The sequence below is a fragment of the Pelobates fuscus genome, chromosome 2 (assembly GCF_036172605.1).
Source record: "Pelobates fuscus isolate aPelFus1 chromosome 2, aPelFus1.pri, whole genome shotgun sequence".
NCBI lineage: Eukaryota > Metazoa > Chordata > Amphibia > Anura > Pelobatidae > Pelobates > Pelobates fuscus.
This window is the reverse complement of record NC_086318.1, coordinates 235,505,597-235,530,365: the sequence shown is the minus strand read 5'-3', so window position 1 is coordinate 235,530,365 and position 24,769 is coordinate 235,505,597. Positions and strand designations below refer to the sequence as shown.

Here is a 24,769-nt window from a genome sequence, read left to right as displayed (position 1 = left end):
GAAGAGTATTCCCTGGAAACTTAGAGTGTTTTTTAACCCCTTAAAGCCATTACGGCGTTCTATGCCGTCCCCATTATAATGGGCTTTAACCCCTTAAGGACACATGACATGTTTGACATGTCATGATTCCCTTTTATTCCAGAGGTTTGGTCCTTAAGGGGTTAAAGCCGTTGCGGCGGCATAGAACGCTGTAACGCTTTTCTACCCAAGGAGCCATACAATGGGGGTATCATTGTACTCAGCAGATGTAGCTGAACAAAAAAATTACAAATTTTGTACAGGAATAGCACACACCAACTTTACAAAATACACATGAGAAGTTCTGTGTTATAAGTTTGTGTGCCAAAAAACAAAAAAAAATTCACTCCAATATTTAGCAGAGATTGACGGTTAAATGGCTTCGCAGAAAGTGTCAAAACAACCTTAGGACAATAGCCTTTGATGTCTACTTTATATAAATATATACTTTTGTGTGGCAATTTTGTTTTCTTTTATGGCTATTAAGCTTACAAGACAAACATACCAAATTCTAAAATCGCTCCACATTAAAAGTTTATTTTACTCCTTGTGCTTTGTGACCTGTAACTACCAAAAAAAAAAACTTAAAATCCTAGACACAGTATGTGCGAAACCAACCTCGCCACTGGGCCCTGGAGAAGCCTGTTTGCTAGCCTCCTACCTGCTGACTATGGCCCCTGGGTTATTTGGGGCATATTGTACTTTATATTGCTGCAACTGGCACTTTTAAAATCATCGATGGACATTTTGGGACTTTTTGGGATTGTGGCGAAACCGACCTCGCCACGTGTCCTTGGAGGGGGCCGATTGCCCGCCTCTTGCCTTTGGACTATGGACCAGACTTTATGGGAATGTGATACCCCAGATAGCTATACCACGGAGCCTATTCATAATGAAAGACTATGAGAAAGACTTTAGCTCCATGGCAATTGTACTGTGTGAGTAGGATCTGCGCGCTATTCGGTAGTTTTGTGCGCGCAGATCCCAGCTATCTGGGGATAGGTGAAATGTCTGTGTGTTATGTGTAAAAGGTGAATTTATGTATTTTAAAGTGTTTTACTGTCTTTGTGTCCCCATGTGCTTAATGGAGTCTGTCTCTGTGCTGGGAGATAATTGGATTACTTCTCCAGCACAGAGAAGGCCCTGGAAAGCTAGGGGTTTTAAAAGATACTTTTAGTAACTTTTGAACCCCTGGTCTGATCCATGCCATTTTTTAATATGTTGTTCCTCTGAATGGATTGATTGTGGGTATGTAATTTTGTGTGAATGTGATGTATGGTTTTGAAGTTATAAATATTGTGTAAAAAGTATATTTTAAACTGTATGAATAATGGGATTATGTGTCACACTAAGGGGAGGGGATGTGTGGGAGGTAACATCTATGTCATTGGTTCTTTTATGCCTCCCCCTGGGTGTGGCCTGTATGTGTGAGTTGGAAATAAAAGCCAGGCTGGATGAGCCAGTCCAGAGTTCCTGTTTTACCCTCAAAGTGATGTGTCGTCTCATTATTGGGGGAAGGATTTCTTGCATGCTGTTCCAGTCGACTGCTAGGAGTACAAGCCTATTCGTATGGTTCCTATTCAATGGTCTACAGCATTCATATGCTTGAGAGGATTTATATATGTTTCTCGGATTCGGTGATTGTGGTGTCTGCCAGAGTGCTTGGAGTCCTCAGGAAGCACTAGGAGCATCCATTAACAGAGGTACCAAGTCGGGGTGCCAGGCGATCCGTTACATTGGTGGCAAGCGGTGGGATGGCGTCCTAGTGCGAGGTAAAGCAGCTCAGAGACACTGTTTGGATTTACAAATTGAGGGCAACGCTAGCAGTCATGCAGCGCCCCTGGGAGCAGACAAGTATGGAAGGTTCTGGCTCTGGAGATGATTGGCTGGCCGAGGTGAGGCAGCGAGTGGCCGAGTATGGGAATGATATACCCATGGAGACACGCCGGGTGATCTGGAACCAGGTCATGGCCGAGCGAAACACAAGGCTGGACCGAGAATTCCGGCTGGCGAAAGAGAGGAAGTATGCTCAGGAGCGTTACAGCAGCCGAGTAGAGGCTGCATCCAAGGAGGTTAGCCGTCTTTCTCTGAGGCGGCGGGAGGAACCCGAAGTGGGGGTCCTCATAGACTGGTCCTGTGAGGAACCACAACAGGCAGGTAGAGATGGGACCAAGGTCTCTCCACCGGGCCCACCGGGATGCTGGGCAGCCGGCCCAGATCCCCAGCAGCAGCCAGAGTTGCCAGGTGGGGAAGCAGGTGGCCCTTACTCACAAATGTTGAGGGGCCTCATGGATTGGTCCTGGGAAGACTGCGGTCTCTCTACCGGCCCTACAGGGATGCTGGGCAGTCGGCCCAGATCCCCAGCGGCAGTGCAGCTCACCAAGGGGAGACAGTAAGCCCCTCACCAGCGCAGATGGGACCGTGGTCTCTGCGCCCTGCCTACAGGGAGTACAGAGGGTCAGCCCTGCTCCCCAGCGGCTGAAAGTGTGTAAGGGAGAGGAGTTTGTTACCCCCTCTCCCCAGCGGCAGCTTAGCGCACCAAGGGGAGACAGTAAGCCCCACACCAGCGCAGATGGGACCGTGGTCTCTGCGCCCAAGTTACAGGGAGCTGAAGGGGCCGTCCTCCCTCCCCAGCGGCAGTGTGATTTGTTGGGAATTGGGAGCCCAGTCTCCTTTCCCCAGCGGCAGAGTGTCCAGCAGGGAATAGAGAGCCCAGTCTCCTTTCCCCAGCAGCAGGACACTGCATTGGGAGGAGAGACAGTTGGTCTCCCTCCACAAAGACTGAAAGTATGCATGGGAGAGGAGATTGTTACCACCTCTCCCCAGCGGCAGAGTGTTCTAATGGGAGAGGAGCTGGTTACCACCTCTCCCCAGCGGCAGCTTAATGTACCAGGGGGAGACTGTAAGCCCCACAACTGTGCAGATGGGACTGTGGTCTCTGCACCTACAGCACAGGGGGTAAGGACAGTCAGTCCTGTCCCCCAGCAACAAGGCTGCTTAGCCAAAGGGGAGACAGTCGGTCTCCCCCTCCAACAGCGGAGCTATGTATCCAAAGGGGAGACAGTTGGTCTCCAGCAGCAGAGCTGTGCAGCTAAAGAGGAGACAGTCGGTCTCCAGCAACCAGGCTCCAACCAGACTACTCCCATGGTAGTGCTGGCACCAGGACAGAGTACCGCTGGTCTCTGCCCCCTCAGCAACCCACCAAGGCAGCCTACCAGTCCCCCACACAGCCGTGGTAAGGAACCTGGACATGGACAAGATTCTCCCTTACCCAGGTGTAGTAACCATTTATTGCGGGTGGGCTGTACTGCTGTTTCTGTCTTGTGGGTGGGCTGCTGGACTAACAAGGGCTCTGACCGGCAAGAGGTCAGGTACCCTGTTAGTCTGTTTGGAAAAGGGGAGAAATGTGGCGAAACCAACCTCGCCACTGGGCCCTGGAGAAGCCTGTTTGCTAGCCTCCTACCTGCTGACTATGGCCCCTGGGTTATTTGGGGCATATTGTACTTTATATTGCTGCAACTGGCACTTTTAAAATCATCGATGGACATATTGGGACTTTTTGGGATTGTGGCGAAACCGACCTCGCCACGTGTCCTTGGAGGGGGCCGATTGCCCGCCTCTTGCCTTTGGACTATGGACCAGACTTTATGGGAATGTGATACCCCAGATAGCTATACCACGGAGCCTATTCATAATGAAAGACTATGAGAAAGACTTTAGCTCCATGGCAATTGTACTGTGTGAGTAGGATCTGCGCGCTATTCGGTAGTTTTGTGCGCGCAGATCCCAGCTATCTGGGGATAGGTGAAATGTCTGTGTGTTATGTGTAAAAGGTGAATTTATGTATTTTAAAGTGTTTTACTGTCTTTGTGTCCCCATGTGCTTAATGGAGTCTGTCTCTGTGCTGGGAGATAATTGGATTACTTCTCCAGCACAGAGAAGGCCCTGGAAAGCTAGGGGTTTTAAAAGATACTTTTAGTAACTTTTGAACCCCTGGTCTGATCCATGCCATTTTTTAATATGTTGTTCCTCTGAATGGATTGATTGTGGATATGTAATTTTGTGTGAATGTGATGTATGGTTTTGAAGTTATAAATATTGTGTAAAAAGTATATTTTAAACTGTATGAATAATGGGATTATGTGTCACACTAAGGGGAGGGGATGTGTGGGAGGTAACATCTATGTCATTGGTTCTTTTATGCCTCCCCCTGGGTGTGGCCTGTATGTGTGAGTTGGAAATAAAAGCCAGGCTGGATGAGCCAGTCCAGAGTTCCTGTTTTACCCTCAAAGTGATGTGTCGTCTCATTATTGGGGGAAGGATTTCTTGCATGCTGTTCCAGTCGACTGCTAGGAGTACAAGCCTATTCGTATGGTTCCTGTTCAATGGTCTACAGCATTCATATGCTTGAGAGGATTTATATATGTTTCTCGGATTCGGTGATTGTGGTGTCTGCCAGAGTGCTTGGAGTCCTCAGGAAGCACTAGGAGCATCCATTAACGGAGGTACCAAGTCAGGGTGCCAGGTGATCCGTTACACAGTATATATTCTGTAAATCAGAACAACTAAATTAATTTATTTTTAATTACTTTCTTTAACCTGCACTTATTATGCACACATTATTATTGCAAAAACTGTAAAAAACAAACACATTTTTTATTTTTTTGCATTTTTCTGTATTTTTTTTAATAATAAATAAGCATATATATTACATCAAATTAAAGCCATTTCTGTCCTTTAAAAAACAGTATATAATATGTGTCGGTGTAATAAACGAGAGAGATGCAAATTGCAGTTGAACGCAAACGGCAAGAAAATGCAAACAATTCTCGTGTCATTAAGCGTAAGACAAGCTTCTGAAGCTGTGTCCTTAATGGGTTAAGATGTAAAAGTAATAAACAAGACAATTCAAAACATAAAGTAATTCAGTAAAAGTGTTTATGTTGCACTATGGGTATGCATGAATTTACACCAATAAAAAGAGAAGGCATAAGGAAGACAAACTAAGCACTATAAAATTCTGGGACCAAGAGGTTCATTTTCGAACTCCATTTTTCAGATCATTATACGGCTTGCAGAAGTTGGAGTTTGTTATTAATATTTATTTAAAATGAGTGTGTACTGCTAACCTGTGGATTGGGTCTATAAATCACCAGCCTAAATTCTGTTTAGCTATAACATTGTGTGTTTGTAACAGGACTGGTAGTATGTGACACAGAGTCCTTCTTTAACCCATTTAAGGACAGCGGGTGTTTTATGCTGTCCTTTTTTAGGCAGTCCTAAACGCCAGCGGGCGATATAGAACTTCCCCACTGTCCTTTGTACTTACCGGGTCCCTGGAATACACCACATGGATTATTGGCACAGGGATACAATACCAGAGGAAATCAGGACCATCCTAACATCCACAGATGAGGATTGTACCGTCTATATACTGTGATATGGAGCTGATCTTGAGCTCCAGAAAAGTGTGAGTGCAATATATTTTTTCCTTATATTCTGCCTCTGCTGTTATAGACATACAACTCTATATTCGTATTCTTGTCCCATTTTTTCTCCTTTATATTGGCTCAATTGGATTCCACACAAGGATTTAAATTGTTAAGCGCAGCTTCCCTACATCCCCGGCTTTAAAATTATATATAAGTGTGGATGCACATAATATGAAAGAGGTGAATTATGCCTGAACAGACATATAGCGCAAATTCAAGGTTTTGTTTATGTTTTGTTTTGATCACAATTTGTACAATTGACTCAGTCCTTAACCCCTTAAGACTGCAGGGCGTTCTATGCCGTCCCTATTTTGGTTGCTCTAAACGCCGTAGGGCGGAATAGAATGCCCTGCGATCTTTTGTACTTACCCGGTCGCCGGTGATCCCACACCGGCGATCGCGGTATGGGGACTTACCTGGGAGCCCAGGGAGTCCCCCTCCGTCCTCTTCGCCCCCCCTGGGCCATGTGATCGCGAGGACCTTGCGAGGACCTCGCGATCACATGGACAGCATAGCCGTCCATGTCAATGCCAGCAGGGGGAGTGCCTGTTATGACAGGTACTCCCCATGCTGCCTGAAAATAAAATATTTTTTTTTTTAAATCAGTGTAAAAATAAATAATATATACTTAGATTATATATATATATATATATATATATATATATATATATATATATATATATATATATATATATATATATATACACATAAATATACATATAAATATACATACACTGTCTACGTGTATTTTAATATTAATATATACATAATGATATATATATTAATATATAAAATACACATACAATGATATTGATTAAATATATATATAATTTTATTATATATATTTATATATAATAAAAAATAAATAAATATATAAATACATTAAAAAAATAGATAAAAAATATATATACATGCATAATTTCGTTCTAACTGTGTTTTAAAATTAATATATATATATAGATATCAAAATACATGTAGAACGAAATAATATATATATATATACATAAGTATATACGTATATATCACTATATATAAATAAAAATAATAAAAAATGATATACATATATACACATATATATATATATATAATTCTACGTATATATTTCTGTAATAATTTTACATAATTAGGTCATTTTATTAATTACAATTTGCAGGACCTGCCTGACAACCCAGGCTGAAAGTTCAGGGAATTTAATTTTCTAGCACTATATTTAACCCTGTAAGTTTCCAAGACACCATAAAACCTGTACATGGGGGGTACTGTTTTACTCGGAAGACTTCGCTGAACACAAATATTAGTGTTTCAAAACAGTAAAATGTATTACAACGACGATATCGTCAGTGACAGTGAACTTTTTTGCATTTTTCACACACAAATGGCACTTACACTGACGATATAATTGTTGTGATACGTTTTACTGTTTTGAAACACTAATATTTGTGTTCAGTCTCCTGAGTATAACAGTACCCCTCATGTACAGGTTTTATGGTGTTTTCAAAAGTTACAGAGTCAAATATAAGGCTTTTGTTTCAGTTTTTTCACATTAAAATTTGCCAGGTTGCCTTTGAGACCGTACGGTAGCCCAGGAATGAAAATGATGGCATACCATTTGCAATAGCAGACAACCCAGGGTATTGCAAATATGGTATGTTCTGTTTTTTTGAGTAGCCACTTAGTCACAAACACTGGCCAAAATTTGCGTTCAAATTAGTTTTTTGCATTTTCAAATATTAACACTAACTTTGGCCAGTGTTTGTGACCAAGTGGCTACTAAAAAAGACTGGGCATACTCCATTTGAAATACCTTGGGTTGTCTACTTTTGCAAATGGTATGCCATCATGGAATTCTTATTCCTGGGCTACCATATGGTCTCAAAGGCAACGTAACCAATCTGGCGAATTTCAATGTGAAAAAACTGAAATATGTAACACACTATATTTGACCTTGTAACTTCCCAAAACACCATAAAACCTGTACATGGGGGTACTGTTTTACATGTGAGACTTCGCTGAATACAAATATGTGTATGTAACTGCAGTAAAAGCAAACAGTATTTTGACATTCACAGTTAAAATGTCACGTAGAACTAAAGAAATTTAAAAAATTCTTATTTTCTCACATTTTTTTTTATATTTTTTTCATATTAAATTATGTTCCATACCTAAATATTTGATGTTAAACGAAAGCCCTGTTTCCCCTGAATAAAATGACATATAATAAGTGTGGGTGCATTTAATATGAAAGAGGTGAATTACGGTTGGACAGACATATAGCGCAAATGCCAGGTATGTTTACGTTTTGTTTTGATCACAACTTGTACTTTTGGCTGGGTCTTAAGGGGTTAAGGGGTAAAATCGAGCCATATTTTGTGTAATAACAAACTGTTTGATAAACTAAGCTAGGGTATTTCTGAGCACATGCATCATATGATCTGTAGTGGTATACAGGTGAGTCACTCAGTGCTTCCAGCAATGAGCAGAGAAGGCACCTCCTGTACGCTGTACACAGGGCAACATCAAGACAAGGAAATTGGTTTCAGATAATTCAGGGCGAGGCAGAAAGCTTTCACAACAAACCCACAACCTGTCCTAGAGGAAACACAACCTAGATACTGACACAGACACACACGTCTCCAAAGGCAAAGGCTGGAGTTAGAGGGGGCGATCTGCCTTTTGTCCTACCTCAGGAAGTTCCCACACTGGCTGTACCGCAGCTGACTGACTCCAGCTCTGTGCGCGCGATGTGAGGGCACCCGGCCCGGCGAACACCGAGCGCAAGGTGGAATCCTCGCATAGAATGTTGCTACTGCCTCTCGTTCTCATTCTGACATCCGCTGTGCTGGGTATTGCGGACTCTGCTAAAGGTAGGCTTCTGCAAGTTTGGAGGCGTGTTATACAGAATGTAAGCTCTTAGGGTCAGGGAGTCACTTCCTCTGTGTCTCTTTTACTGTACTTTGTATGGATGACGCTGTTTACATTGTATGAGCAGCAGTCTCTCTGTCTCCATAGAGTAGACCAGCGGATTCAGCACTAGCTCTCTGGAAATCACATGCAGTGACTGGGAGTTCACATCTTAAATCACACTGACCTAGGCACAGTAAGCTATATATTCCCCATAATGATCTGGAACTAATGTACCTACCACTCCGGGGCAGTCTGGGGCCTCATCTGGAACATGGCAGGAGATAACCTAGAGTTACACCTTCTGCCATTTCATTAAGGCAATTAAAATAGCTCCCACTCAGGACTGTAACCCATACGAATCTCGGCCATTATTGGGGCATATATGTCTCCTTTACTGCCCTTACAGTAATGTTCTCCATTTAATCCCATATTACACAAATATGTTACACTACACTAAAATTTAACCCTCTACTCTACCTTAACATGCTTAAAGCACCCCTTTCATACATTCGCACTAAACATAAACCACTCCACGGTGACAATAAACATCAATACCTACACTATCCTAACACACTACAACCATAAACATTAACCCCATACACTATCACTAAACAGTTACCCCTAAACTATCACTAGACATTAACTGCAACACTATCACTAAACATTAACCTCTAAACTCTCAGTAAACATTAACTCCAACAGAATCATTAATTGTTACTACCTTAACACACAGACTAACATTAACCCTAACACAAAAATGTTTAATACAAAAGAAACATAACAGTGAAGCATGTTTTATACAGTGCTATTCCAGGGTTCTGTGGACAACCACTCAGCTTTAGGTTTTGTGGCTTCTGGTGTACCAAGAATACCTTAATTGAGATATATTTATATAAGAGCAGGCATTAGATTGCTAGAATAGGACTTGTCAAGAATTGGGTACATTGACGTTGTGGCAGGCTTATGCAATGTATGATCATATAATGTAACTAAACCCCCATTATTTTTTTGCCTAGGTAAGGTGTTTTTAAATAAAACTATTACATACAGTGAGCATTAAAATTGCTGTTTTGTTAATAATCGAGTGCACTGGATTTTGTATGTTGTATGAATTAGCCCCAGCAGCATGTATGCATTTTCAGGGGAGTGCAGACCTTTGATATTATATGTCTGCTGGAGACCTATGTCTAACCTCTGTCCGCATTCCTACCTCTGAAGCTCACCTTAAAGACTTCTCTATGGCTGCACCGTTCCTATGCCCTTACCCTCTCTGTTAGACTTTCATCCAATCTCCACTCCTTCAAAAAATCTTTGAAAACTTACTTCTTTAGGAAAGAATATCAATTAAACTGTGAACAGCTTTCCCTCCCCTCACCCTGATTCCCCCCCTGAAACTGTCATCAAAACAAAATACTGAGCTCTCAATAAACACTATCCTAGCAACCTACTTTTCTACCCTACCCTTACCTTTTGTGTCACATTACCCCACTCCCTCTAGCATGTGAGCACGGCCATGGATCCCTCTGTTCTGGTGTGTCCAACTCATCTGGTTACAAATACTTCTCTGTTAGTCCACCAATTGTACAGCGGAACTTGTTGGCGCTTTATAAATAATAACAATAATAATAGTAGTATATATATATATACACACACTTGTTTTAGTTAGTGTGGATCTTGTATATCAATGTCATCTATATACAAGGCACTGTAGAAGTCAGTTCTTGGTTATTTAGGTGTATAACATTAAAGATGTCGTGACGGTATTTAACATAAATATATGCTTATGTAATGATGAAGTAACATGTATTAATTAGTAGCTTACATTTATTTATTTTGTGAATTTGCTGTTCCGTTTGATTGTATTAATTTTAAGTGGTGCCTAAAACTTTATGTATTTATAAATTGTTACAATATATATTTGTCAGTTTTTTTTGTCCATCCATGGTAAAAATATTGAGGAGTGTGATCTATTAGAGATTACTTAGAATTCCTCCTATATGCCATGCAAATTAACATAGAAGACATAGAAGAGCTAATTAAAGCTACAGTACATGATAAAATAAAAATGAAATTGATGGTGGGTATTTATAATTCTGATGCGGGTAATGCTTGAGAAGGTGGATTCTCAAAATGTCAGCAGACTGAAAAAACAATATCTGTATTTCGGCATAATGGCAGACCCATGTATTCCATAATATCTCAGTAACCTTAACATATCCCTTAGAATATCCTTCCCATCCACCTCTTGAACAGTTACATCTTTTACTTAGACTCCTTTACCGCATGGGAGGAGGGAGATGGATGGGGGACATCATTTAAAATGTAGTTTGAGGGAATTACCAGAACCCTAGAGAGAAAGCTGTTGTAAAAAAACAGCACTGGAGCAGTGTGCAAGGTAAGTACAATATATTGCAACACATGAGTCATAGAGAAACATCTTTGGATATATGTATATATGATTGATTTTAACTGTATGAAAACCTACAGAATGCTAAATAATGCAGTTAGTGAGAAAAAAAAAGAAAATGTTGCTGGGCTAAACTTTAATTTTTTACAGTTTTATATATAATATAAAACAAAACAATACATACAAACAGGCATGCATTTAGTGCAATGAGTGACCTAAGGTTATAACTTACTTTACTGTGTGGTGTCAGGGAAGCCATTACAGACATAATACAGTGATTACCTCCCATGCCACTATATCCGACTCCCTCTAGAATGTAAGCTCGTTCAAGCAGGGCCCTCAGCACCCTCTGTTCCTGTGCGTACACCTATTGCACAGCGCTACTGAATTTGATGGCGCTTTATTAATTATAATAATGTCTCACGCTGTGAGATAAGATGCAGCTCATGTACTATTCACATTACATGATAAGTACTACTGAATCTGTTGGCACTACATAAATAACAATAATAATAATAAGCCTTTTTCAAGTGTCAGACCGTGTCTTTACATTACATTGTAACACCATGCAATTACTGCTACTAAACTGGTTCATGGATTGCAGGATAAAACTTACCAGGAAAGGTTAAAGGATCTTAACATGTATAGCTTGGTGGAAAGACGAGACAGGGGGGATATGATAGAAACATTTAAATACATAAAGGGAATCAACACAGTAAAGGAGGAGACTATATTTAAAAGAAGAAAAACTACCACAACCAGAGGACATAGTCTAAAATTAGAAGGACAAAGGTTTAAAAATAATATCAGGAAGTATTACTTTACTGAGAGGGTAGTGGATGCATGGAATAGCCTTCCAGCTGAAGTGGTAGAGGTTAACACAGTAAAGGAGTTTAAGCATGCGTGGGATAGGCATAAGGCTATCCTAACTATAAGATAAGGCCAGAGACTAATGAAAGTATTTAGAAAACTGGGCAGACTAGATGGGCCGAATGGTTCTTATCTGCCGTCACATTCTATGTTTCTATGTTTCTAATGAAAACATTGTGCAGTGAAAAGCTACATACAGAACCAAAGACTCACGTTAGAATTGTAGAATTATGGACTCAACGCACAATGCCCTGCATCGTCAAATCAGCCTTATGTAATACTGGTATCCAGATGTATTTGGAAACTGCTAAATGTTCGTTTGCTAGTTAAGTAGCTCGATATTATTAAATCTGCAAAGCTGCGTTTATCAGAAACCCCTGTTCACAGGTTTCTTGTAAAAATCAGTGACATTCATCGAATACATATGATTGCAAAAAGCTTCTGTATGCAAGTTGAAGCTTTTAATAGTAATCAGCTCATAAGCAGATTCTTTACTTGCATCTTGTTAGAAAGAGACAAATACAAACTCTCTGAAAATATAGCTTGTATCTGTAAATTGACTCGATGTGACAAATAAGAGGTCAGAGCTGAAAATCTCACTAAGGAAGTAAGCATGTGGGATAGGTGTGATGGTAGTGTCATTACCTAAACTCAGACAGATGAAGGATGATTTGTATAGTTTTATTTTTTAACAGAGTAATTAAGGACAGTTCGGAATAGGGGAAAGGCAGTTGGTGAAACAATTTATGATGGAAGGAAATAATATGGAAAAGGAGAGATACAACCTGGTGTCTTCAGCCCACAGATGGTCCTGGAATCCAAAACATATTATGCTGCTAGGAGTGACAATGTGAAATGAAAACAAAGGGTAACCCAGAATAAAGTCTTTTAGCACCCTAAACACACACACACAAATGCATAGTATCTCACAAAAGTGAGTACACCCCTCACATTTTTGTAAATATTTTATTATATCTTTTCATGTGACAACACTGAAGAAATGACACTCTGCTACAATGTAAAGTAGTAAGTGTACAGCCTGTTTGACAGTGTAAATTTGCTGCCCCCTCAAAATAACTCACACAGCCATTAATGTCTAAACCATTGGCAACAAAAGTGAGTACACTTACTACTTTACATTGTAGCAGAGTGTCATGTGTTCAGTGTTGTCACATAAAAATATAAAATAAAATATTTACAATAATGTGAGAGCGTGTACTCACTTTTGTGAGCTACTATATATATATCTATCTTTCTCCAAGTCTCTTTTCGTATATATATATATCATTGTTCTGATCAGGTCAGTTAAGCGACTTATACCGGGGTTAAGTTTAGGTTCTTTATTGGAATTGTAAGACATGTTTTAAACTTGAAATAAGTGAAGCAAGACTTAAAGGAAATATAGACAAAAGGAATAAAGCAGTACCTATACACGAGATTACAGGTAATTAGTAATGAAGGTTATAGAATAAAGGGTTTAGAAAATAAGCCCCGGACAGGATATAGAGAAGTAGATAGAATCAGAACCTATAAACGGAATTATAGGTAGAAATAAGGGAATAGTGAGAAGGAGACCCTATAAATTGAATAATAGGTTAAGAGGAAGACGGAGAACCTATAAGCGGAATTGTAGGTTAAGAGGAAGAAGGAGCACCTATAAGTGGAATTGTAGGTTAAGAGGAAGAAGGTGAACCTATAAGCAGAATTGTAGGTTAAGAGGAAGAAGGAGAACCTATAAGCAGAATTGTAGGTTAAGAGGAAGAAGGAGAACCTATAAATTGAATAATAGGTTAAGAGGAAGACGGAGAACCTATAAGCGGAATTGTAGGTTAAGAGGAAGAAGGAGCACCTATAAGCGGAATTGTAGGTTAAGAGGAAGAAGGAGAACCTATAAGCGGAATTGTAGGTTAAGAGGAAGAAGGAGAACCTATAAACGGAATTGTAGGTTAAGAGGAAGAAAGAGAACCTATAAGCGGAATTGTAGGTTAAGAGGAAGAAGGAGAACCTATAAGCAGAATTGTAGGTTAAGAGGAAGAAGGAGAACCTATAAGCAGAATTGTAGGTTAAGAGGAAGAAGGAGAACCTATAAGCAGAATTGTAGGTTAAGAGGAAGAAGGAGAACCTATAAGCAGAATTGTAGGTTAGGAGGAAGGAGGAGGAAAAAAAAGAACCTATAAGCAGAATTATAGGTTTAGAGGAAGAAAGAGAAACTATACGTGAAATTATAGGTATAAGGAAAGACCAGAATTAAGAGTTTAGGCAATATGCCCCAGGTTATCAAGTACCAAGTAAATCAAGAGAGGTAAAACCTATAAGCGGAATTATAGGTTACTGGCAAACATATAATAAGACAGAGATAAACAGAATATGAAGATATAATGGATTCAGGTTAAAGAGACGTTGAATTATTCAGAGTGTTTTGGTTGGAGGCAGTAATGCTGATATCAGATAATTGCAGTAGGGTTATTCAAGATAGTAGCAAATAATTCGAAAAGTCAGTATTATCCAGGTATGTTGTATTGAATTCGGTTGGAGTAAAAGGAGTTTGCAACAAAAGTAAAGAGGTAACAAAGTCCAGTATGAATAAAGCAAGTTGGTTGAGTTTACTCCGATAATTGTAAAGTTAAAAGAGATAAAGTCCAATATGAAATAAAGCAGGTTGGAATTGGAAATCAGGATTTGTTACCAAGCTTCTTAGAAAAGAGCAGTCTGGAAACAAGCAGGTTGGATGAATAAATCAAGATGGTCCAAAGGTATTTGGAGTTGATCAGGTTTCTCAGTATGAGCCAGGAACAGAAGTCATGTCACGTCCAGAACAACAACCCTTAATCAATATAAAGTCAGATTCCTTTAGCAGGGTGTGGTCTTTTATAGCATCAGTAATCAATCCAGGCAGGTGAGGATGAGCGAAAGAGGGTTCAGATCTAGTAGTTAGGGAGGCCACTAGTGGTAAAACATAGTTACTGCAGGTATAAACTTGAATGAAAGGAAAGAAATACTGAAATTAAGGTTTGGATCCTGACAATAAATATATATAAAGAGAGTTAGAGAGAGTTATGGGAGCAAGTAAGAAGAAAACAAAGAAAAGCAATGTCACAATTACCTTATGTTACAAACAAAAAAGGAGGCAAGTAGTCAACATTGTCAAAAACTTCAGAAATGGCAAGAAGAATGGATATAGACTTATGACTTTGGTGTTAGCAGCCATTAGGGGTAGAGCAAGTGCAGTAGAGTTGGGAGACCAGAATATGGATGATCAAGAAGACAGTGGTATTCATTCTGACTAGTCACCAGATGAGAGAGATTAAATATTTGGATTAGTTTTACTCTGAATGGAGGACAGAGCTATGATGGAATAGGATCAAGGAACTAGATTTTTGGAGCAAGATGACAGAAGACATACAAAATCATCTTGTTTTTCAACTTTGGAAAATGAACATAGGGCAGGAATATGAATGGTGGAGAATTAAGGGTGTGAAAGAGGAAAAGATTGATAGCATAACGGAAACATCAAAGCAATCTTTCCACTATAGTTAATTAGTTAATTGAATGATAGATGATAAGTTGGTGGTACGTGGGTTCATGGACCTGAGTTAAAGTATTAAAGTTGTGCTCAAAGTTGTGAGTGAAGGTAGTTTGGAAGGACGTGAAATAGTTTGCTTGTTTGTTTGGAAAAGGGTGGAAAGTGAGCTGTAGTAAATTAGAAAGAGTCACAAATCGCGTTGTCAAAATATAATTATATAAGTAAAAACTAATTAAATAAACTCAGTTGCACTATTTTGCCTTTGAATATAGTATGTTAGTTATATAGGTTGGTTCAAAGTGAGGTTGCAAGATTACAACAGGAGAAAGCTTTCCAGAACTGGTTAGAGATCAATAAAGAGTTGTAGACAAAGATAACCTGTTCCAAGGCAGGCTGAGGAGAGAGCATATATTTGTCCTTTTTGCATCCATTTAATCCTCTATAATTAGAAATGTTTCCAAAATATCTTGATATGGGAATTTAGCAATACAACATACAGAACAATGTAATTAATTAGCACTACAGTGTCCTACAAAGCGTGAGAGTGTCCAGCATTGTTTCACACAGTCAAACTCTGTGAACTACAGAAAGTGCCTTGAGTGGCTGTCTAGATGCAGTCATAACACTATAATGTAAGACAAACTGCAGTGTTTTACATTTGCAAAGTTAAGGGAATCTTTTAAAAAAAAATTTGTTCCTTAATACAACATAAAAAATAATAATAATAATATATATATATATATATATATATATATATATATATATATATATATATATATATATATATATCCGCTTATATATAGAACTAAGTGAGGAACAAAATGTGTTCAGTTAGAATGCAATATGATATGATATAAGCACAACCACTCTCACAGGTGAAGGGGTTTGGGGTTTAATCAACGTCTTCCTAATAAATTAGTAGGTACTGAGACTTGTTTCAATAAAAAGTTTCAGGTTCAATTACCAATCAGGTTCTACAAGTTAAATCTCCAGAATCAGTTAATATATTAAGACATTGGATGAGACATTAACATTAACGGCTGCTAAACTAAAAGTAATAAAATGGTAGTTTGGCCACCAGCTGGGTACCTAAATAGTTTTCTCCAGAAAACTGGAAAAAAGGAGTGACAATGCATAGAAACAAGATACATAGCTGACATCCTTCTAGGGTTGGGCATGGCATGATCTATTATTTTCTCAACTTGTCAACAGTTTCTATATAAACTCACTTTGTGTTTTACCTTTTCATTCAATGATCATGCCCTTAACTTCTGAACATAACCATAGCTTAAACTACTTACAGTACCCTGAGGAACATACTCCTGCCAGCAATCTATTGTTATGGTCTAATCATCACTCTGGTCAATTACTCTCCCGAATATTCTGTTAATATATAATTCTGGCCACTTTTTAGCTAAAAACTCCAGATGCCATCACTTCAAAAACAATCTCAGTCAGTTTCTTTTTTTTTTTTTTTAAATCTTTCTTTTATTAAGGCAAATAAGTTGGGATACAGAAGTAAAAGAAGGGAAATATGCAAGTATAAATACACGTTAAGGAGGTCACAACAGAGTATAACATTTCACAAAGAAGCGATGCCTCATTTTTTTGTTTTAAAAGTAATGAAACTGAAACATGCTGAACACAGTAGTTGATAACATCGGTATTTTCTCACATAAGTATTTGCTTCATTTAATGTTTTAAAGAGCTTTGCTTTCTCCGTTTAGCCGGGCACATATGGCCATTATACACAATTAGCTTGACAGCCGATAGGCAACATCTAATGCTAGGTCAGTGTTATTACAACATTACTGCTAACAGTCTAGTGGAGCTGTGCTCATTTGTATACCAAGAAATAGGCTTTAACTGTAAGATAGGTCCGGTTTTCTAAGTAGGTCGGTAGGACATGTGAGTAGCTCTATGAAAATGCTGTTGCGCACAGGGCTGCTGTAGCCTCCGGTGGAGCCTGTAGATGACGAGAAATCCATGCAGGTGAGCGGCGTTTTTGCTTCCTTTGGCGTCGTGTGAGAGTTGCCGCAGCAGCCTGCCGTGAGGAGTTGCGACTCGATAACAGGACCTGTTTACCCAGGGGGCTTGCCTTTTTGCTGCGTGCTGGTTCCCGGCAGGGTTGCAGGGGCAAGTCCCCAGGCGGTTGTGGTGGGCCAGATTGTATGAGGGTCGGCGGGTGGTGCGGTGCTGCGGTCGGGGGTGCCTCCCTCTCATGCAGCTGTCTGTAGCCCGTCTCACCCGCTCCTACACGGCTCTGCCGCCTTGTCGTATCACTCCGAGCATGGCTCTGCAGATTCTCCCAAAATTTCTGGAATATTTCAGCAAGGCACTTCTCGAAGTTGGTGCTGTTGGATGTGTATTGCTTTGGGGTTGCGGGTTGACTCTGCTGCCATGTTTGGCACTCCGCTGCCATTTTGTCTGTGCCTTGTGTGTCGCCAGCCCTGAAACTTGCATACAGGTGAAGTTTCACTTTAAATGGGTCGCTCTGGGCTCACAGCGAGGACCGGGATATCCCCCACCGGTTCCAGGGGGGGGGGGGGGTTGAAGGCTTGAGGGTCGAGGCAATCTTGTAGCAGGTAGGGAGAAAGCAGAGCGGCCGTCTCTCCCCTGCTTGCCGTCCTGCAGGCCTCAGTTGCCGCAGCTTGGGTCCCCGGGTGGTCAAAGTAGTGAGTCAGGTGTCCAAAGCTGTGTCCGGTTGTCCCCAGTGCGGCTCTAACCCTTCAGAGTGGATCAGTGCCAATTATTGGGGTGTTTACCCCCCAAAACAGGTAGTTTGTGCAGGAGCTTGGTCTTGGCACGTCCACTCAGCTCAGTAGCTAGGCTCCGCCCCCTCAGTCAGTTTCTTAGCAATAAAAAGAGTAAGTTATAACAATTTACAATTATTTCCTATGTGGCAGAGTTATAATTTTTTTATGAGAAATTTAAAAATAAAAAACATTCCTATAATATTTTTGTAGTTAATGCATTATTGTGGGGATGTTTTACCAAGCAGCATACTTAAATTAGCATATTTAAATGGACACAAATGAGGATCTCTTGGGTCTGTTCATTGCTTTTCTTTGAGAAGCACTGTGGTCCTATGGTGCATGCACGGTTATTGAAATGCTTCTCATGGAGAATGATTGACTCCAATTCCTTTATACTTTGAGCCTTAAAAGTAAGAAAGAGCACATTCCCTTCTGTCCGACTGACAGCTGAGAGCGGGCAACCTGCAAGTTTTATAAAAAAATTAATAAAAAAAAAAAAAAAAAGCTACGTGCATTGCTGTTTTTTGTGGATCTACAACAATGCTTTTTATCTAGTGGTAAAGCTGGAAAAAAGTATCCAACATAGATTACCAGGTTCCCAAAGTAGAGAGCAAATCTATGAAGTAAATAGGAAGGTGAAAATAGATAGCTAATGGAAAGGGAAAAATAAATACAAATAAAAAATGTAATGAATAAATAAGTAAAATTGTCCTATGCACTACATTCTACCGGTATCTCAAACCTCAATCCGAAATTGAAAAAAATCATACTATACTTCAATATTACAGGGGAAGCCATCCTTGTACCATACCAGGAGTGGTGCCTAGGAGGGAAGGTTCTCTTAATGTCCTAAATATAACAAGTTTGCATGAACACCCAGGCACCACTCCTGGTATGGTACAAGGATTGATTTACCTGTAATAGTGAAGGTTTTTTATCTGCTGCTTGTTTTGTATTATTTTCATATAGTTGGTCCCATAACATTATTTGGGAAACAAAAGAGGCATTGCTAGACATTACTGTAAGGAGTTTAATTTACAGTGAACTCCAGTGATTAGAAAAATAAAAGGTAACACTCAAGACTAAAAAAGCCAAACATTGTCTGTAAGAAACAGAGAATGTTTGACTACTTCACCAATTTAACTACATTTTTCAATTGGGTTTTCAGTTCACTACAGTTCACTATTTATTGAATAAACATGAACTGAAATACAGTTGCAAGAAAAAGTATGTGAACCCTTTGGAGTGATATGGATTTCTGCACAAAATGGTCATAAAATGTGATCTGATCATCATCGAAGTCACAACAATAGACAATCACAGTCTGCTTAAACTAATAACACACAAAGAATGAAATGTTGCCATGTTTTAATTGAACACACCATGTAAACATTCACAGTGCAGTAAAGGGTTACTCCAAGCAGCATGACCACTTCAATTTTAGAAGTGGTTATGGTGCACACCGTTTGTATGTACAGCGTTTCTCTATGAAATGCTGTACATACCAAGTTTAACCCCTTGGCTGCCAGATGGGTAACTACTCCTCCTCCGTCAGCATTATGGGTTATTTCCAGGCTGGCTGAATTAAATTCTGAAAATATTCTGAAAATTATTTTGCACAGTATGCCATTCATTGACTGAGAGTGGTCAGCTGACATTCTCTGGATTGGCTGGATTGACGTCTGACTTCTGCAGCTCTTTAGAAGCTAGAAGGTCATTGCCACAGCAGCAGGGAGTCTCACATTTAAGGGTAGACATGTAAGAGGTACACATGTAAGAGGGGAAGAAATGGAACAGTGCTTCAGTACTGAGTTTTCTTTACAGATCAGTCTTGGACAGAGACTGAATAGACCATTAGACTCATTAACCTAATGTTAACCTCTTTCATTTTTATTTCATTCCTCTCTGAATGCTTTCTGCTAAAGTCCAGGTGCAAAGGACAGAGCTCATAACCATGAGTCACAGAGAGCATTTAGGGAGGCAACTAGTTGCAGGAATACGTAGGCGTAGACATCAACATTTAATTATATTTTTCTCAGATACGTATTTATTAATTATACATTAAATATACATCTTTAATGGATAGTCATCACTAGAATGTGTGGAGGTAAAATTCTGAAAGTCCAGTATATAAAGCTTGGATGGGTAACACTAAAGTGAGAATAGCTGGGAATTCAAAGTGAAAGGTTGTTTTCATTGAATTTTTACACCGTTTTTAAACAGCAGTCGACTGCCCTGTCTTGTGGGATCATTTACAGGCCTCTTTGCATTTCAAGTTTATACCAAACAATGTAAACAGTGCTCGATAGTGAGGTTTAGGATGATAGAGCAGAAAAGAAAGTGACCTATCTCAGCTACCAGAAGGAGGAGGAGAGTGTACTCCACCAGAACTTCATTTAACTTCAATAAATGTTACATGTCTCTCAACTCTGGAAAATCCTAAAAGGAAAGCTTTTGTCAGATAGAGGTTGGCTTCAGACCTGCAATATGGCCTTGTGGCCCAACTATTGGTAATTGGGGTTGGGGATAGGACCCAGCTTTAAAATTCCAGTCTGATTTGAAGACTAGGTAATTTGTGTTTAGTCAAATGGTATTGGACTTCCTTCCAGGATTTACCCAGAAACAATGATACAGGTCTATGTGGTGAGCTGGACATTTTAAAGCAGATTGCGTTGGATTGCATTACAAGTTTCAACTGTACTAAATTAGTAAGCTACCTGCTAAACAGCACTCTAATTTGATATGCTTTGGAAAAATGGAAATGATGGTGCCCAAACTTAATTTTGCTTCCACATTTTTTCTACAATTTTATATTATATTGAATTGACAATTTTCAAATGCCAGACAACCCAAAATAAAAAAAATGAACAAATGAAATTGAAACAAATTAAATCGGATTTTTCACTTATGCACATCTCTACTTACCAGGTTTGAGAAAACTGATAAATGATAATGGTTAAAAGTTAATTCCACATTATCAGGGCTACTGTAAGCGCAGTCCCTCTGCACCAAGAACTTAACTTTGTGAACCCATTCTTATATGATTTAATATTAAATCAGGGATGACGAAGGGGCACACTAATAACCACTTCACTGAGTAGTGGGTTATCTTTATACGGTTTAAAAAAAATCGATTTGCATTAAAGACAAATGAGATTGAAAGAAAATTAGATGTCATAATCACATTTATTCTGTCAGTAGGATATGTATTGATTTGTTTCAAGTCAGCTCTATCCCCATGATAGAGCAAAAATACCTGAATATATTATTCAGACATTCATTTCATTCTTTACAATTATGTATTACTGATCTCTACAACTTTCAGAATTCAAAGAATTTAAAGTGAAAAGACAATTGAAGCTTTGAGCTTAAAGGACCACTATAATGCCAGGAAAACAAACTAGTTTTCCTTGCACTATAGTGTTAATAGGTCTCCCCCTCCCGCCGGGCTCTAGGGGAGGGGAAGGGGTTAAAGGCTTACCTTTCTCCAGCGCCGGACTCCCTCAGCGCTGGGGACTCTCCTCCCTCTCCCTTCTCAATGCTTTCCTATGGACCCAAGTGTCTTCTCACTGTGAAAATCACAGTGAGAAGTGTGGAAGCGCCTCTAGCGGCTGTCAGCGAGACATCCACTAGAGGCTGGATTAACCCTATTATAAACATAGCAGTTTCTCTGAAATTGCTATGTTTACAGCAGGCAGGGTTAACCCTAGATGGACCTGGCACCCAGACCACTTCATTGAGCTGAAGTGGTCTGGGTGGCTAAAGTGGTCCTTTAATATTTTAAAAGAAGTGAAAGAATTCTTAAAGGAACATATTTAACATTAATTGTAGAAAAATAGATTTCTGGTGTATCTAGTTACTGGCTTAAATAACAATTGAGCTAAAAATAAAGTTGTTGTTTTTTTTTAGAGTTTTCTTGTATTTGGATATTTTTATCTAAAGGTAACATGAAACCTAGGGCTAATCAATGTTGTTAGAGTGATACATTGCAATATATTGGTAATCCATTGATTCACTAATACCTATGTAAACATTGTCAAGAAGCAACCTTAAAGGTTTACTCTAAGCACCAAAACAACATTAGCCGAATGAAGCAGTGTTGGTGTACAAGCTATGTCCCTGTAGTCTCACTGCTCAATTCAAAAAGTGTAATTAAGCTCATGGCTACACACACAATATATTAGAAAGTGGAGAAAAACTCAGCATGAATAAATGACCCAAAATCTGTCAAATGCACTTAAGATGTGTTGGCAGCTGGAGTGTTCCTTCACTATGGACAATGGCTATTACCAGGGGCGGACTGAGAACCCTCAGGGCCCCCGGGCAAAATAAATCAAGGGCCCCCTTACAGGCCCCACCCATACTCCGTAGCAAGCGCCACCCATGTCCCGCCTCCATGCACCGCCTCCAGCCACACCCTACACAATCTTTAGACACAAGGAACAAAAGTGCAATAATCCCTTCAAGGCCCCAGTAGAGACTACAATTGAGGGCTAATGGGCCATGGAGGGGGGTCTTTCTAGCAGAGGCTATCTCAGTGTCCTTTAGAGAGTGTGTTAGAAAGAATCCCCTCCAGGCCCTATTAGAGACTACAATAAAGTCTAATAGGCTTGGAAGGGGGTCTTTCTAACAGAGGCCATCTCAGTGTCCCTGCTGGAAACAGTCGCCTCCAGGCCCCAGTAGAGACTACAATTGAGGGCTAGTGGGCCATGGAGGGGGGGGGGGAGAATTCTAGCAGAGGCTATCTCAGTGTCCTTTAGAGAGTGTGTTAGAAAGAATTTCCTCCAGGTCCCATTAGAGACTACAATGGAGTCTAATGGGGCCTGGAGGGGGGTCTCTCCAACACTATTCACAATATAGCAACACAACATAGCTCGCTGATACCTAGGCCAAGTTGGCTCCTCTTACCTTAATTACTGTTGTTGGCTGGCAGTCTGTGGGCTTGCTGGAAGGCTGTGGGCTTACTGGCTGCGGCTGGCAGGCTGTGGGCTTGCTGGCTGCTGCCGGCAGGCCGTGGGCTTGCTGGCTGCGGCTAGCAGGCTGTTGGCTTGCTGGCTGTGGCTTGCTGGCTGCGGTTGGCAGGCTGTGGGCTTGCTGGCTGTAAGCCTAACTGGTGGCCTGTGGGCTGGCTGGCTGGCCTGTGGGCTGGCTGGCTTGCTGGCTACTGGGTCACTTGGAGATTATTTAAAGAAATAATCCATGCACAATAACCACTACTGCTCTGTGTAGTCGTTATGGTGCAAGGAGGGCTGGGCCCCCCTCCCAGAGTAAGTAGTCAAACCGTTTAAGAACAGTTTGACAACTTACCTGGGGTCTGCTGGGATATGAGGCTGTTGTAGGGTATAGGAGCAGTGGTGCAATGTTTAAGGGGTGCAGTGTGTGTGAGGGGGTGTAGTGTGTGTGAGGGGGTGTAGTGTTTGTGAGGGGGTGTAGTGTGTGTGAGGGGGTGTAGTGTGTGAATGTGTAGGGTGTGTGGGGCAATGTGTGTATGAGGGGGCTGTGTATGTGTGTGGCAATGTTAGTATGGGGGGCTGTTTGTGTATGGGTGGGCAGTGTATGTGTGTGTGTGTGAGGCAATGTGTGTAAATGTGTATGGTGTGTGGGGGTAGTGTGTTTATGGGGCTAGAGTTCACTCTCACCACTGCAACCACCAGGAATCCCTGGTGGTCACAGTGTTGAGAGTGAACTCTAGCCCGTAGCTCCAGGGCTAGAGTTTACTTTCGCCAGAGCCGTAACGTTGCCGTGGTAACCGCGGCAACGATCTGTGCTCGCGCAAGAAGGACCCAGAGGAGCTGCAGGCTGAGCTCCCGGGTCCTCTCTTCCTCCCTTCCTCCCTCCCCTGCCGGCTGCCTGCACGGTGCCTGCGGACAGGGGAGGGGGCAATTGCCCTCCTCTTACTCCCCCCTACCCCTCTTCTTACCCCCCCCCCCTCTTCTTACTCCTCCCTCTTCTTACTCCTCCCTCTTCTTACTCCCCCCTCCTCTTCTTACTCCCCCCTCCCCCTCTTCTTACCCCCTTCTTACTCCCGCCCCCCCTCTTCTTACCCCCTCCCCCTCTTCTTACCCTTCCCTCCCCCCTTCTTACTCTTCCCTCCCCCCTTCTTACTCTTCCCTCCCCCCTTCTTACTCTTCCCTCCCCCTTCTTACTCTTCCCTCCCCCTTCTTACTCTTCCCTCCCCCTTCTTACTCTTCCCTCCCCCCTTCTTACTCTTCCCTCCCCCTCTTCTTACCCCCTTCTTACTCCCCCCTCCCCCTCTTCTTACTCCCCCCCCTCTTCTTACCCCCTTCTTACTTCCCCCTCCCCCTCTTCTTACCCCCTTCTTACTCCCCCCTCCCCCTCTTCTTACTCCCCCTCTCTTCTTACTCCCCCCTCCTCTCTTCTTACCCCCCCTTTTCTTTTTACCCCCTCCCCTCCGTTTCTCTTTTTGCCCCCCCTCCCTTCCCTTATTGCCCCCCCTCCCCTTTTCTTTTTGCCCCCCCTTCCCTCCCTTTCTCCTTTTGCTCCCTCTCCCTTTCTCGTTTTGCCCCCCCTCCCCTCCCTTCCCTTTCTCTTATTGCCCCCCCTCCCCTTTCTCTTATTGCCCCCCTCCCCTCCCTTTCTCTTTTTGCCCCCCCTCCCCTTCTCATTTTGCCCCCCCTCCCTTTCTCATTTTGCCCCCCCTCCCCTCCCGTTCTCATTTTGCCCACCCCTCCCCTCCTCTTTTTGCCCACCCCTCCCCTCTCCTCCTCTTTTTGCCCACCCCTCCCCTCTCCTCCTCTTTTTTGCCCCCCACCACCCCCACCTGTAGCGTGGCCGAGCT

At 41.2% G+C, this 24,769-nt stretch overlaps 1 protein-coding gene across 1 annotated transcript in view; it reads left to right on the top strand.

Annotated features, from left to right (window-relative positions):
* Nucleotides 1-7,984: 7,984 nt before the first annotated feature.
* The window catches only part of IL20RA (interleukin 20 receptor subunit alpha), a 53,418-nt gene continuing 36,633 nt past the window's right edge, over nt 7,985-24,769 (top strand). Inside the window, exon 1 of the mRNA XM_063443276.1 lies at nt 7,985-8,374. Coding sequence (XP_063299346.1) covers nt 8,308-8,374 — 67 coding nt within the window. The 5' untranslated portion in view covers nt 7,985-8,307. The remainder of the gene's footprint in view (nt 8,375-24,769) is intronic.